This window comes from Orbicella franksi, chromosome 9, assembly GCF_964199315.1.
Source record: "Orbicella franksi chromosome 9, jaOrbFran1.1, whole genome shotgun sequence".
Classification (NCBI taxonomy): Eukaryota; Metazoa; Cnidaria; class Anthozoa; order Scleractinia; family Merulinidae; genus Orbicella; species Orbicella franksi.
In genome coordinates this window covers 2,957,268-2,972,235 of record NC_138153.1, presented here as the reverse complement: position 1 = coordinate 2,972,235, position 14,968 = coordinate 2,957,268, and the positions used below count along the sequence as shown (strand labels likewise).

The 14,968-nt window shown below is 38.9% G+C and overlaps 2 protein-coding genes across 3 annotated transcripts in view; one reads left to right on the top strand and one right to left on the bottom strand.

Moving 5' to 3' along the window:
• Window position 1: 1 nt before the first annotated feature.
• LOC145497631 (coiled-coil domain-containing protein 146-like) lies at window positions 2-12,339 on the top strand. Its single transcript, XM_081477452.1, has 20 exons — window positions 2-262; window positions 639-1,166; window positions 1,596-1,669; window positions 2,195-2,348; window positions 2,746-2,819; window positions 2,959-3,057; window positions 3,545-3,728; window positions 4,095-4,220; window positions 4,529-4,573; window positions 4,733-4,821; window positions 5,155-5,236; window positions 5,916-5,998; window positions 6,128-6,248; window positions 6,581-6,684; window positions 7,159-7,223; window positions 7,643-7,713; window positions 8,581-8,673; window positions 8,843-9,109; window positions 9,750-9,998; window positions 11,958-12,339. The coding sequence occupies exons 1-20, from the start codon at window positions 128-130 to the stop codon at window positions 12,159-12,161; spliced, it is 2,847 nt and encodes a 948-aa protein (XP_081333578.1). The 5' UTR covers window positions 2-127; the 3' UTR covers window positions 12,162-12,339.
• Window positions 12,340-12,437: 98 nt separating this feature from the next.
• The window catches only part of LOC145497630 (voltage-dependent calcium channel subunit alpha-2/delta-2-like), a 39,734-nt gene continuing 37,203 nt past the window's right edge, over window positions 12,438-14,968 (bottom strand). For both annotated transcript variants that reach the window (XM_081477451.1, XM_081477450.1), the window contains exon 40: window positions 12,438-14,624. In XM_081477451.1, the coding sequence (XP_081333577.1) occupies window positions 14,517-14,624 (108 nt within the window). In that variant the 3' untranslated portion in view covers window positions 12,438-14,516. The remainder of the gene's footprint in view (window positions 14,625-14,968) is intronic.

Below are 14,968 nucleotides of genomic sequence, written 5' to 3'. Positions count from 1 at the left end.
GACGGGAAAGTTGTTTGATGTCTTCGTTTCCTAGAAACGGACTCCATTTTGAGATTAGGTCGTTTTCGAGGCCAAGATGTTTTGCAAAACTCGTTAATTCTAAGCTGGATCTGAAGAAACAACGGCGATGAGTGACGGAGAAGAGAGAGAATCTCTCAGCCGAGAGATAGACCCAGCCATTTGGGCCATAGCTCCTCGATTACACCAAGAAGAAGGTCCGGTGGATGTGACTGCCAGTCCTGCTTTTCAGTGCTTAGACGAGGTTTGTATGATTTCTTCTCTTCATCAAGCTTTGTGTACGTACATTCATGACGAGGCTGATTTGATTCAAAAACGATCCGGCTTTATTCTAGCTTAATTTAACAACAATAGCTATTTTACCAGCAAGCTGCAATTTAAAATTGTACTTGGTCGGTATTTTGCTTACGATATATCGTCATCGTATTGTCGTACTATTCAAGTGACGGCTGATTATAAAATTTTAAAGAATATTTATTTACACCTTTAGGATATGTAAGAGCTCAACCTTTTAATAAGCTGTAAATATAAATATTCTCATGTTTTCCTTTGTCAATAATAGAAATTCAACGTACGTACATTGCAGCAGGTTGTACATGATCATTTGTTCTTGTCTACAGTTATTTTCACAAGGTAAACTTGCAGGAGAGAAAGTAGCTAAGCTTAAAGCAAAATACACCAGTCTTCATGAACGTCTCAAAGCTACAAGAGAACAAGAATCCTCACTACTTCACAAGGCGAAAGAAATGCACCAAGAAGTGCAGAGACAAAGAGTTGAACTTGAGAAAGGAGACAGCTTTCCAGATGGAGACAACACCGAAGTTAATAAGCTAAGACAAGAACTACTAAAACATCATAATGAGCTTGCTCAGGCAGATGAAAGGCAATATCAATTGGAATTTAAGCTTGAAGGTTTACGAGAAGAGAAGATGATGCTTGAAAGGGATTATTCAAGGATACCAAAACCCGGTGAAATTGAGAAACAGGTCAAGGAACTGCAAAAATCAGTTGAGGAACTCAAAGTGGAAATTGCTCAGAGAACTATTGATGCTAAGAGCCTCAAGGAAGAGGTGGAAAATAGGGAAACACAAGTAAATGAACTGCGAAAGGAAGTTGAAGGAGATTTAGAGGAACAACAGAAACTGCGGGTAGGTACAGCTGTATCTAAGGATCACCCCAGGAACACAATGCTGACAGGGGCAAAAATGACACCCTATTTAAGGATTGGGAACCTCCAAAACCATACCCTGTCGCACAGCACATACCTATATAGCCAATGGATAAGAGTATGTATGCAAAGCACATTGTAGATAAATCGGAAAGCAAATTTTCCTCGCATGATTTCCACAGAAAATGAAAGTGGGCATGTTTTCACCAGTTATTTTCAAATCCCTTTTTTAACTGTGATTAGCATTCAATTTTGACTTCAAATTCAAGATGAGAAAATATGGGAATTAACGGGAACTGCAAATCTTAGGAAAACATCTTGAAATTTGCTGTATTCAGAATGCTTACCTTTAAAATCCTGACTTGAACATGTACGTCACTCAATTGTTCGCTGTGATTCTTATGTCCAGGATCAGCTAGTTCAAGTGCACTCGCAACCAGCTCACATAACCAAACAGACAGACCTTTTGTCCAGGCAGCTCAGGTAAGAATAAATCTCCCTAAATCTCAGGTACACAAAACTAAATCATGTATGATAGAGGCACATGCAGCTTAAGCCACATTTAGGCTAGAGATCCATGCAGCCAGAGCTTGTCAATGTTTCTGTGGAGCAAGGTGACTGCATGACCATTAGATTGTATGATATATGTTTGACCTAATCTATTACAGGTTGCTCTAAACATTTGTCAGGTCTCTAATTTTGATTAACAGATGGTTGGTACCCTTACATAATTAAGTACTCCCAGGTAGAGAGTAGACTGCAAGCAGTCTCTTTCTTTCCCTAGTGTGCAACACAAATACACAAGGCAACGTAGGCATTGAGGATTGCCTTGCTCAAGAGGATATCATAGTAGTCCAATACTGGACAACTAGGTACAAATAAACATAACAGGACTATATTGTACTACTGCAGTCTCATGTGAAGTAGAGAAGAAAAGAAGAAACTTAAAAATAAGTCTGAGAAAAAAAATTGTCTTAAACTGCATAACATTGAACGGTTTTTGTTTAGGGAGGTGGAAGAGAAAAGATCAAACCTAGATGGAAATGTTGACGAAATTGCCAAAGAGCTCCAAAGAATGGAAGGCAAAAAACAATACCTAGAGGAAGAAAAAACAGATTTATCAGAAGCACTTGACAGACAACGTCACTTATTTGAGTCTAAGGTAATTGAACAAGGCAGATACATGTACTTATTAGATGTTACAGTGTTTCTGTTTATTTTTTAGTAATTGTCATAAAACATTGCTGAGACGATTTAGTACACAGACCCTATTCATAAATTATGGCTGCCAATTAAAAATTCTTTTGTAAGTATTAAAATAAGCCCAAGGTTAGGTGGGCTGATTTAAATGCATACAAAAGAATGTTAAATTGGCAGCCATTTATGAATAGGGTCTACGAAAGTCCATTTTCAAGTCGAATGATTTAATATTAGTCCACTGTACAAATAACACTTCAGGTACATAGAAAAGGAAATCTTGGCACTTGGTTTTTAAAATTGTAGATAATTGAACCTGCTGTAAAGTAAATGAATTATTCATGTCATTCTTTATTTCTTAGGAGAGAGACATTGATTTACTTGCAAAAGAATTTGAACTAGCCAAAGAGCGACAAGCAGAATTTTTAGGAGACAGGTATTGATCTAGAAATTTCTTTTTGACCCTTTTTAAGTCTGGGATGAATTGCATAGATACAAATATTGATTAGTGCAGTCGTGTAACCTCTCTTGTGTTGGTTTGTATAAAATTAATCAATTTTCTGTTGTCTTTGCAGAGGAACTTTGGATTTGAATTTGAAACATGCTGCTATAGAGAAGAAATCCAACCATGATATTCATGCAAGAAAAATGAGAGAAAAAGAGAGAGATCTGAAGTAAGTTTGTTACGACATGGTTAATTTTAATTATTTTCATTCATCTGATGTCCAAAGCTTAACAATATCTTTTCATTAGTTTTTTTTTTTTTTTTTCATGCATTAGTCTTTTATGTTATTTAGTAGTTATTTCATCTATTGGTGAAGTCTGTATACGAGCCAAGTGGTCCATCAGGCCAGTGCATATCTCTGGTTTCTGTAGCATGAAGCAACTGAGAGTATTTTCTTCTCCCACCTGGATGGGATGCTAGTCCATCACATAGTTAACCCACAACATTAAATTCACTGGTACCCATTAATACACCTGGGTGGAGAGAGGCACTGTGAGAGTGAAGTGTCTTGCCCAAGAACACAACGCAATGTCCCTTGCTAGCCAGGACTTGAACCCGTACCACTCAATCCAGAGGCAAGCACACTAACCACTATGCCTGCCACACAGCTTCACATAATTTAGGCAAATAAATTTTATTTTGATTTGTTTCCACAGAGCTTTAAAAAAGAGCGAGTTGCAAATGAAAGTGGCGGAAGATTCTGTGCAACATGTGAGAGCAGTTTATGACAAAGTTAAGGCTCAAGTTGACAGTGCCCCTAGGGATGATGGGACATTGTTGGAGAAGAGGAAAGAGTTACAGAGGGAGGTTGATGTCACTAAGAGAACTCTTGCCCAACAGGTACTGAAAACATAAAACACAATAATTTCCTAGGTCTCAATCTTGGTTTCCTTAATGTTTCTCATCTGCAGTCTCCAATTTCAACTTTTCTGGGCTCCTTGGTGTCGGTATTGCTGTCAAAAATTGATGTACAATTATTTTGTCATAAAACTATGTTGTTGTCATATTGTTGATGACCCTAGTTTAATGGCCTTAACTCCTATAAATCCCCTCTTAATTGGTGGTAGAGCAAATCTGGGCTGGTAAACCAAAAGGTCTTAAATTTGACTCCTAGCTGGAGAACTCAAAACCATTTTTGCAAGTATGCGTGTTTCACTGACAGGCAAATTATCTTCTCATAAAATGATATTCATATTGTTGTTTTAGAATGCTCTGACTGCTCATGAACGTGCTCGTGTGGAGCAAATGATACAAGAGGAGGAGAGACTACTGATGGAGCAAAGTGAATTGAGAGTTGATGTCATTGACTTGACAAGACTAGCTCAGATTAAGGTACTATTAACTTAATTTTGACTTGGGTATAGAATATGACAACACTGATTTCTTTGAACAGTATGATACAGCTAGGATTAATGCTACATGTATTTTCTTTGGGTGGAAAAAAGTAATGTGGGAGTAAAGTGTCTCTCTTGATCGAGAGCACATGCAATTACTAGCATAACACTCTTTACCTCTTGAGGTGAACTTGGCCCTCACTCACTCAGCACATCAACAGTCGACTGACTAGGGTATGCTTCCCTTTCAGTAGCTTGAAGCACTGAATTTGATAACTGATTTTTTTTTATTGTTTTTGTTGACAGGCAGATGAAAGAGAACAAAAAGCAAGGGACTACATGAGAGCTGAGGTAAATGCAATTGTACTGTATTATTGTAAAATAAATAATGCCAAAAACGTGTGTGTGCATCTCTAAACTGTCTGTAAGTCTCTTGCCAATAAGGTACTCAGTGTTGATAACTGTTCACATATCACATTTGATTTACTATGCTGTACTGCATTATTTCAGCTAAGATACCAGCGAGCTCTTGAAGACTTAAAAACCAAGAACCTCAGTATTCAAGACAGTGCTAAGAAATATGCTGAAATGCAACACAGGTAAGTTGAAGTAATTCAATTACTGGCTCGTGTCAGTGCAAAGTTTTTCGTTTTTCTCCAGGGGTTTCATTAAAATTTAGGGGCTGGGCGCGGGGGGGGGGGGGGGTGGTGCCCGGCGAATTGACGTACTGCAAAGATAATTTTGCCCGCCTGGTTTGACCATCTAGAGGAAAGTTTATAAAAAAAAAGTTCATTTCGAAACGTTTTGCCCGTCTGTGAAAACTAACCAGTCACCCTCCTACTGAAAATATTAATGAGACCCCAGTTTCTCCTTTACAGCAAAGGCAATTTCTTTGTTACTCACTGATTTGATTTCACTGCTTGTCTCAACAGGCTCGCTGACTTCGCTAAACTGTATGATGTGATCAAAAACGAACGCAATAAATGCGTGAACTTAATTCAGACAAGTACACAGGTGAGTTGTGTACATGCGAATGTCTGGGGGGGGGTGGGGAACTCCCTTATGAAACTCGTCGGAAAATTTGAATTAAACCCCTAAAGGAGAACAATCTGGGCGTGGCTCGAGCTTTATTAGACCCCTAAAAGATACCACTTAAAATGGAATAGGTTCAATTACCAGCCGCATTTTAGGACAGAAGCCGCCGCGCTAGAAAACGGGACTCAAGAAAGCGGCGGAAATCGAGCCTGAAACTGAGCGGAAATGAAAGCGTTTTTTTAATCATTACTTCTTCGAGTGCACCCTAAAAGACACTTTAAAAGCTAAAGTGTGACCAAAAAACTTTGATTTACACTCCTAAGCGAGACGACGAGCATCCCCACCCCCCTCCCCCGCCGCCACACACACACACACACCCCAGGCGCAAATGCTGAGGGCATAACCATGTGATATCAAAGCTCACAACTTAAGCTTAAGATGCCCTGAAAAGTTCATTTTTAGAGAAGTTCATATTCCAAACGAGATCAGCAAATTCTAGGTACATGTATTATTCTAGGATCCATTGTAGTCAAAAATTCTGTTAAATTCTTCGTGAATTTTCTTAAGTATTCATGGGGCTACGTAAAGAACGATTATGAGCACACTGGTTTATTTTGATCTGTAGACTTACTGCTTTAATGATCATTCTTCATCGCAGAAAGCTGCAGAAATGAGGGAAAAGATTAAAATACTTCAAAACGAAATAGAAATTCTGCGGTCTAAAGTGAATGCAAAAGACAGGTAAGATATGCTATACACTTGGAAACATTTCTTTATTTCTTTTGTTTATTTTCTTTCGTGTTAAGATGTGGAATTTTTTTTTAATGCTTATGTCATATTTTATATTATGTTATCCGTTTTTATTCCCAGACTTTTGCAGAAAGCCCGGTTAAAGCGTAATAATGCTGTTGTGATCCGCGACAGTCTAAGAAATGAGATGAGTAAAAGATCAAAGACTGAGGAAGAGAATAGAGAAAAACGGGAACAGCTGGTAAGTACATAGATTGTGTAGATTAAAAAAAAACCCGGTTGAAAGAGAAAGTTGTCGTCCCTTATCTCAACATGAACAGTCGCCAATAGCAAAACCAAGACATGACTCCCAGGCCTTTGACAAAATGCAACGCCTTCTGTTCCATTACATGTAAGAGCTTCAATCTTTGTTTCTGATCGCGCGCATATTTCTATCCCAGCGGGATAAAATTCTGTGCTGAAACGTTTTATGCTATGGATGTACTTGGAAAACATAGAGTGTATCTGAATCGTGACCTGTTTTGAATGCAGTGTAGTAAGTTGAAGTGTAACACTCGCTGTCTGTGTCCGCAGAGATTGGATATCGCGAAACTAAACGATCTCATAAACAAAGCAGAAGAAAACATGGTCCAGCTTAGGAAACGATACGAGAGTGCTGTACAGGAAAGAAATGACATGTAAGTTCTATTGTTAAGGAATAATTATCTTTGAAAACGCGGCATTAAATGTTTTCCGTCCACGCTACGCTGGAGGAATTTAAAAACGCAACAATCACCGGTCATTTTGGATTAGTTCTTAAGGAAAACTAGGTCAAGTAAAACACATGATTATCGTGACTAAATCGTGTTGGAAAAGCTCCGTTTTCAAAATGTTTTCCGTCCACACGCGGTTTTAAATTCCTCCCGTCCGGTTTGAAGAGCGTTTTCGAAAAGCTCCGTTTTCGTGACACATTAGTGTGGACGGTGGGCCTAACCGTAGAAATAAAGCTGCGTTTTCAAATTCCTCCAGCGTATTGTTGACGGGGCCTCAGCTGCACGTTCTTTCAAGTGATGGCCTAGCAAAACTCTGGACCTTCAAGAAACAGTCCACGGATCACTTAATTTTTAATTGAAAGACCATTTTCGCCACTCTTGTTTTTTGTTTATGTACAGGGGAATACATCTTATCGAGACAAACGAAGAAGTCTGTGTCTTTTATGAGAAGCTCAACATACAAGGTTAGAAAGGCTTCAATTTCTATATATTAATTTACTCATGTTTGCCAGAGAAGAATCATTGAAAAAGTACGTGAAAACAGCGGATTTAAGTTTAGAATACTGCCTTGTTAAGTAAAATTCAGGGATTGTAGGATGCTACCAAAATCAATACAGGCTTCATTTGGACCGAGGTAACACTTAAGGGCGAAACTACGGTTTGGGTTAAAAGATTGCCGGACTAGTTAAGTAGTTATTGGAAACCTCATGGAAGCAAACCATATAACTACGAGCAAACGAAGTGACTTGGCCAAACTGTAAATATAAGCATGTACACGAACTAGTTTGCGTACAAGTCAGCTGAACCTTCAGCTTTTGTCATGTGTGTTAACCCAGAACGAAATAATCAAGGTTTGGAAAATGCATTTTTGTTCTCTTGGCAGACACGATGATTCGTAATGGTGACGTGGAATTAAAAGCTAGAGAAGAAGAGATACGTTTCCTAAAGATGGAGGTAACAGAGTCTTGTTTTTTGACCTGCTCATTCTTCATCAGTGTACAGGGTTGTGTGTTATATGCAGCAACAGTTTGTGGTTAAAAACACAAACTGCCTGAGTTATGAAGGGGTGAAACACACCTACATGTACATGTAAATCAAAGAAATTCAACAATCTTGTGTGGATCTGTAGAACAGTATTCGACTAGTTGCAGGAATACGGCGAGGGCATAAAGATTTCAAGTTCGATTTAGGTCTCACTGAAATTTTGTACTTTGCTTGGTATTTAGCTGAGTTCATAAAGGTTTGCTAATAGATTAGGGAACATCTCTGCATTTATCAAGGATCTGGACAAACAGCTGGTGATATTTTACCCGTGTACAAGTTGTTGTGTATGTTTGTTGTTGTTGCTTTTTTCGCCTTTCAACTGACCTGGCCTCAACCAAATACTTAAGAAGCAATCCACCACAGGTTCAAGGAACAAGTGGACAAAAACTTTGTACCGAGATTATTTATATTATATTGCAAACTTCAGTGCAACTGTTTTAAATATCTTTTCAAAAGAAACCATTTCAAAAACACCAAATGTCGAAAAGAAAATTTGAAGTTTATAAGAAACACTTGAAAGAACTGGTGAGATGAAACTGATGATGACATTTTACCTGTGTTTGCACAATTTCTCTGAACTTTGAAATTTATTTTCTGGAGTTCCCATAGGAAATTGTTTTTTTGTATATATTTATTTGTTTAGCTTTTAGAAAATGCAAAAAGGACTGTAATATACTTGAAGTTATTCCGGTACAAGGTTTTTGTCCAGTAAAAACTGAAATTGCTCGATTTCCTTTCGGATTTCGTCTTAATTCAAACCGCATACGTTTCTCGTAGGTGAATGAGCTAAAGCGATCCATTTCAGTCGCTCAGAAGAACATGCCAAACAAGAGAGCTTTAGACAACGAGCTGGTTACCTTACAAATACAGGTAAATTTTCCAGTTTTGATTTTTTTTGATTAACAATCTATTTTACCACCGTCTCCAGACACATTTTGCTGTCATAATTGCTGGCTTCTACAAATCTTCGTCAAGTCTTCGGATATATTATGATCGCTATTTTTCAATGAAAAAGCTAATCGTGGATTTTCCTTTGCAGCTCGTGGCCAGTCGGGAACGACTCGCCATGCTTGAGAAGAAACTCGAAGATCCTTCGGATGAGAATCGTGTTCGGCTATTAGGAGGTGACGACCCTGAGCCCGAGGTGCTCGCCAAGAAAATAGAAGAACTGGAGTTAAGGCTCGCTGAGAAAGAGGAAAAACTACTAGAGAAGGATTTGATATTTGAAGAAGTCACAAGACTAGCGGACAGAACAAAGAAAAAGGCGGAAACTGGCAAAGAAGATACTCTAGAATTAGCAAAGAAGGTTTGTCTTCAGAATTCAATTATTATTAAAGTTCGACCGTTCGACCGATCTGTATTCCTTCGCTTGCCCGTTCAGGTCATTTCAGTTTGCTCATTCGCAGGACACATCACTCTTACACTAAGAAAGCCCCTTCGCTCCGCGACAAGCTTACGAAATGCTTACAACAAGCCCACAACAAGCTTACGAAAAGCCTACGACAAGTTTACAACAAGCTTACGAAAAGCTTAAGACAAGCATATGACAAGCTTACGAAAAGCCTACGACAAGCTTACGACAAGTTCGCGTAAAGCATACGACAGGACTCGTTTCTTGCAGTCTAAACTTATCCATTGTCGCCGGTACTGTACGAAAACTGTCATGAGACGATTTATTCGATGAAAATTGTGTACCAGTTTGGGACAGCACGTACAGCGCTGACGCCACAGTCAAGTGCGATAAAGTTTGACCGTCTGAATTGGCCCTAACGATAAACTTCTGAGGGGTGGGAGTGGGGGAGCAGTCTGTAATGGACTAGCCCCTCATACAGCGACAGTAGCTGTACTCCTTCAACAAAAACTGAGATGGCCCGGTAATTTTACCTTTCTTATGTTCCGCACTCGATACTATGCCTCATTTATGACTGTGTTTTCTTGATCTCCAGGTGAACGAATATCAAGCAAAGATAAAGGACACCACCCGTAAAATGATGGCACTTGTTTCGGAACTGTCCATGAATCAGGCCACAGCCATGAAACTTCAACAGGAAGTGAAAGGAAAAGAACAGGAGCTGGAACAATGTTACGTGCGTATGGAGAGAGGCGAGGCGCCGAGCGAAGAGGCTGAGAGAGAGTGGTACAGAATGATCCGAGACGAAGACCGGAAAAATAAAGAGCTTATGGAAAAGAAAGAGGTATGGGGCGCGTCATTTTTATAGGCCATTTCCGAGTCACCTTGTGCCTCTGTTTCAAAACGAGTCTTGGTGCAATACCTTTCATATGAAAATGAACCTGTAGGGTGAACACATTTTCATGTGAATGGTTCGCAAGAAGACTCATTTTGACACAGAGAGAAAAGCAACAAACGGTGAGGTAAATTTCACCGTGATGTGCTGGAAGACTAAATTGTCAGACAAAAGATAAATCATCCAAAGTTTTTATACATTTTGTATCATATATAGTTTTGTGGGAGGCTACGAGCACTAAGCCGATTACAAACAGTTCGTGAAATCGGCCTTTTTCAGAGCAACGAATGAGTTGCCAGTAATCGGATACCCGTGTTTGCGCAAAGAACTCTGGGATCGTCAGGGGGCAAACATTGCAAGTCGCTAGAAGCAAATGTATGGCGGAAAGTTGTTTCGACGCCCAAAAACATGGTTTTGGGGAGAGATAAACGCTTTTTCGCCGTCGTTTTTATCACAAATGGATTTTGGCAATGTTGATACATGGAAAATGTAAGTTTTTGTGTGAATAACCGTGAAATAAGTAATAAAATGTACCTTTTGCTTGCGTGAGGTTTATTGTGAAATACATCGAAGAGAATATTGAAAATTTCAATACAAGCCTGATCTCGAGAGGCTACCCGGAGCAAATGGTAGAAAAGACCTTCCGAGAAGTTAAATATAAAGACAGAAAAGAAGCTCTAACTGAACAGAAATCGAAAATTGCAGAAGGAACTACTACCCTTTGTGTTGGGTAATTTCACTCAACCGTCAATACCAAACTTTCAAAAGCATAATCACGCACAAATGGCACTTTTAAATACAAATACTCAGAGATATATTCAAGGAGCCACCCTTGATCTATTATAGAAAAGGAAAATCACTGAAATACGTGCTTGTAGAAGCAAAACAAAGGCTTTGAGCAACACAGTTGCCACACAGCATGAGTCGCGCGGACTCGTTTGTCATTAAATCAACCCCAGACAGTACAATGATCGCCACCGGGCTTATTTCCAGTACTATTTGTATGACTGAATTTCAAATAAGCCAAAAGTAGCCTGCACACGACTTAAAAGGCTTTACTGGGTTATTTCCTCTCGATTTATACCTAATTAATTTTGTAATATTTTCAGACCACAACGCGACGTAAATTTCACAATAAACCTCACGCAAGCAACGAAGTTTATCGGTAGATTTTGTCACATATTTCACGGTTATTCAAACAAAAACTTACATATTTCACATATCAACATTGCCCAAATCCATTCCCGATAAAAACGACGGCGAAAAAGCGTTGATCTCTCTCAAAAATCGTTTTCTTGTACCTCGAAACAACTTTTCGCCATACATTTTCTCCTAGCGACTAGCAATGTTTGCCCCCTGACGATCCCAGAGTTCTTCGCGCAAACACGGGTATCCGATTACTGGCAACTCATTCATTATCGTGTACGCATTCGCGTTGGTTAGTGTATTTTGTCCTCTTTCACAGAGCTGGGTAATAACCCTTTTTTCCGATGTCACACAATATTATTAATTTTCCGTATTTTTCCAAATGCACACACACCGAAAACCTCTCCAGTCTCCATAGTTCAATTTATCATGCCGAATTTAGTAAATCTACGAAGTTTTATAAGAATCCGTTGCAAAATCAGAAAAATATGGGACCCCAGACTTACAAGGAAATGTATGCCAGGGGGCAAGCGTTGCCTCCCTGGCATACATTTAAAAAAAAAAATTGGCAACTTAGGGGTCCAATATTTTTATTAGTTTGCAACTTCTTCTAGTCAAACTAAATTCGGCATAATTGGGCTAAAATCGAGCGGTGCGGTTTATTTTTTGTTTGAATAAAAAAATCGGAAAAGCGTGAAATCGGTAAAAAGGTTTTGCCTTCACCCACCCTGTCTAAGAAAACTTTCTTTTAATTTTCAACAGCGCGAGGAAGAGGAGGAACATTATCTTCTGCCTGGCGGTGTCTTCACCACTGCAGAGCCTCGACCCAATGCTTATATCCCGGATGATGACTCAGAGCTACCCATCCCAAGGCCCTATGGTTCATTGGCACCATTTAAACCCACGGAACCCGGGTCTACGATGCGTCACATAAGAAAACCAGTTATAAAGCCTATAGAGATTTAAGTCATCTTTTGTACGTGGAATACTCTTATAGCCAAATAGGTTGTGGAAGGAAGAAGTGAACCTATTTTGGAGGGTAATGGAAGTTGTTAATAACACTAAAGCAAGCGAGTCTTTCCAGCTTGTCTTTACTTTGTAAATTTTTGTAGATAGCAATAATTTATTAAAGGACTTGAATCCAGTCGGTGTTTGATTACTAGAGGACAAAGCCTTGAAAGCCAGTAGGTCATTTCGGAGTTGCAGTTAGCCTCTGTTTCAAAACGAGTCTACCTGTGAAGCCACTCACAAGAAAATGCGTTCGGCCTACAGGTTTATTTTTATGCAAATCAAATTTATTTTCATATGAAAGGTTTTGCACGAGAACTCATGTTGAAACAGAGTGGTAACTCGGAAATGGCCTACTGGCTCACTCAGGAACTTTCGCAATATGGAGCCACTCGACGTTTTTGTACTCCTTGTGCAAGATAGTTGTTCAATCATTCCACCTACTGAAGGAGGGTTAAGCCCGAAACGTTTAGTTTATCAGAAAAAAATTTGACACTTTGAAGAGCATTTTGAACCTTATATCCAAATTATCGGCAGTGTCACGCATCGTACGAGTGTTTTGCTCATTCCTGCTAGTTGTTCATCAGTTTGTCATCAAACAGCCTGCTTGTGGTGGAGTGGCATGAGTGCGGTTTTTGGTGTGTTAATTTTAAGTCTCAGATTTGAAATCTTCAGTTTCAAATGAGAAGTAAGAAGTGTGATTGAAATTTGAAGGTTTTTATGATTTGATCGTAAAGAGAGTTTCGCAATAGTTGATCTACTGAACCACAAGTTTCAGTACGAAATCGTGCATTGAAGTGAAGGGAACGTTGAATAAAGAACTCTCACAGTTATCCTCGCTTTTTGGGTGATCGTGACATGGCTCCTGTAAAACCCCCCAAGAAGAATAATGTAAAACCCAACTTACGATAACAGTTAACTTTATTATTCCCCTACACATTACACCGCCTCTTTAGAAACCAATTCGTCGTAAAATTGCAACGCAAGAAGCTCAATAACCAGTTCTTAAATTTTCTTTCCACCTCCGCCAAAAATTGGCATCAAATAACGCTTTTTCTTTTAAATCAGGTTGTCCTCGCGGCTTGCTGCAATGATAGTCTGGCAACAAGATTACGTTTATGGTGCGCAATGCCCGCATACCACGGGGTACAGAAAGAGTAAATCAGTTCAGAAACATTGACGCTTACACAATGTAAACAAAATGCCTCTTGTGGCAAGTGACCCATCATTTTCTCACAAACACAAGACTTTTGAATGGTTTACTTCTTTAATACAACTGCAGTATAAATTAAGTCACGGACTGCAAAGAGGTCTAAAACGTTACAAATACAAACTGTTTCATGTGAGAAACTCTATTGTGATTACAAATAGGAACACAGTTTGTCAGGTCGTATCATAGACCAATGTAAACATCAATTAGCCGCGTATTTTGAACTGTCTTCTCTGCCATTAGCAAACAATTATAACAGTCGCACTACATTGTAAAAAAATCTATAAGGCAATTATTAAGGAATTATAAAACGGACTTTGAAAATGATTGCTTAAACGTCCTGCCAAAATATGCGACCAACAGAGTTCTGCGTTCTTCCGACATGGTCTGATAACCAGGAGGCAAGAACTTTCAAAGCTAAAATCAAGAGACATTTTAAAGAGGAACTAATTCGACAATAACAATTCACATCTGAAGTCGTGTTGACTACAATCCAATGTGCAGAAAACTCGCCAACATTACGTGCAATACGCCCTAAAAGCAACAATGAAGCTGGCCTTGAAATATTCTACTTCAAAAAGTATCTTCGTCCGAGAAGAAGAAATATAAAATCACAAATTGCAAACCGATCATTGAATTTTGCGCGACACATCCAGTTCGACTTCAGCGAGTTCAAAACGTCAATTCAGTTATTTCAACTTCAAAAGTTGTTACATGGAAAAACAAGACAAGAACACTTGCTGAGCAATATAAATAGTTTTGATAAAGATTATTTTACAAGCTTAGCTTCATTTCCTTTCTAACCATTTCCAGGCAATCAAGGACGTCAAAGTGTCAGAACGTTTGAAAAGTTTCTTAATATAAGCGTTCCTTCTGTTGTTAGCTTCTCCTTCTGTCAAGCAACAGAACTCTTTACTGTCTCCTCATACAACTGTTTCTGCTTCTCATTGAAAATGTAGAAAACCAGGCAAGTTATTTACAAAGTCGCGGTAATGCTGAAGAACTTCTCACAGTCTGTCCCTTCAAGCATTTTAAGTTCTAAAGTTACAATAACGTTTATTTTAAATATTCGGTGTAGTTCCAAGCCGTTCTGGCGGAATTTCTCATCTCCAGTGGCTATTAGAAGGAATAAGCGATGCCACTATGAGGAGAAATACCACAAATATGCCCTGAGGGGAAGCGAGGCTTGCCAAGGCACACGGAGGTTTACCCTAAAACAAAACAATTCATGATCATCAATAAGGGTATTAGTTAAGGTAGCTCTGTCCTTACTTAGCGCGCACTCCACTACGAAAAACTTAAGGTCATAACGTTTTCCATTTTCGGCTAATGGGAAAATCAATTTTTTTTAAATGTTTAAACATATTTTCTCTAGACATTTACTCTACGAGCGTAACATCCCCATCAAGAGAGCTGTATCGTTTACGCTTTGACTATCAAGATCGTGTCGAGGAAATACAAATAAATGACACGGAAACAACGGCACGCCAAAAAGAAAAACAAAAAATAAGATGAGAGGGTGTAAAGAAACAAATAACGTTGACGGAAAACGGCT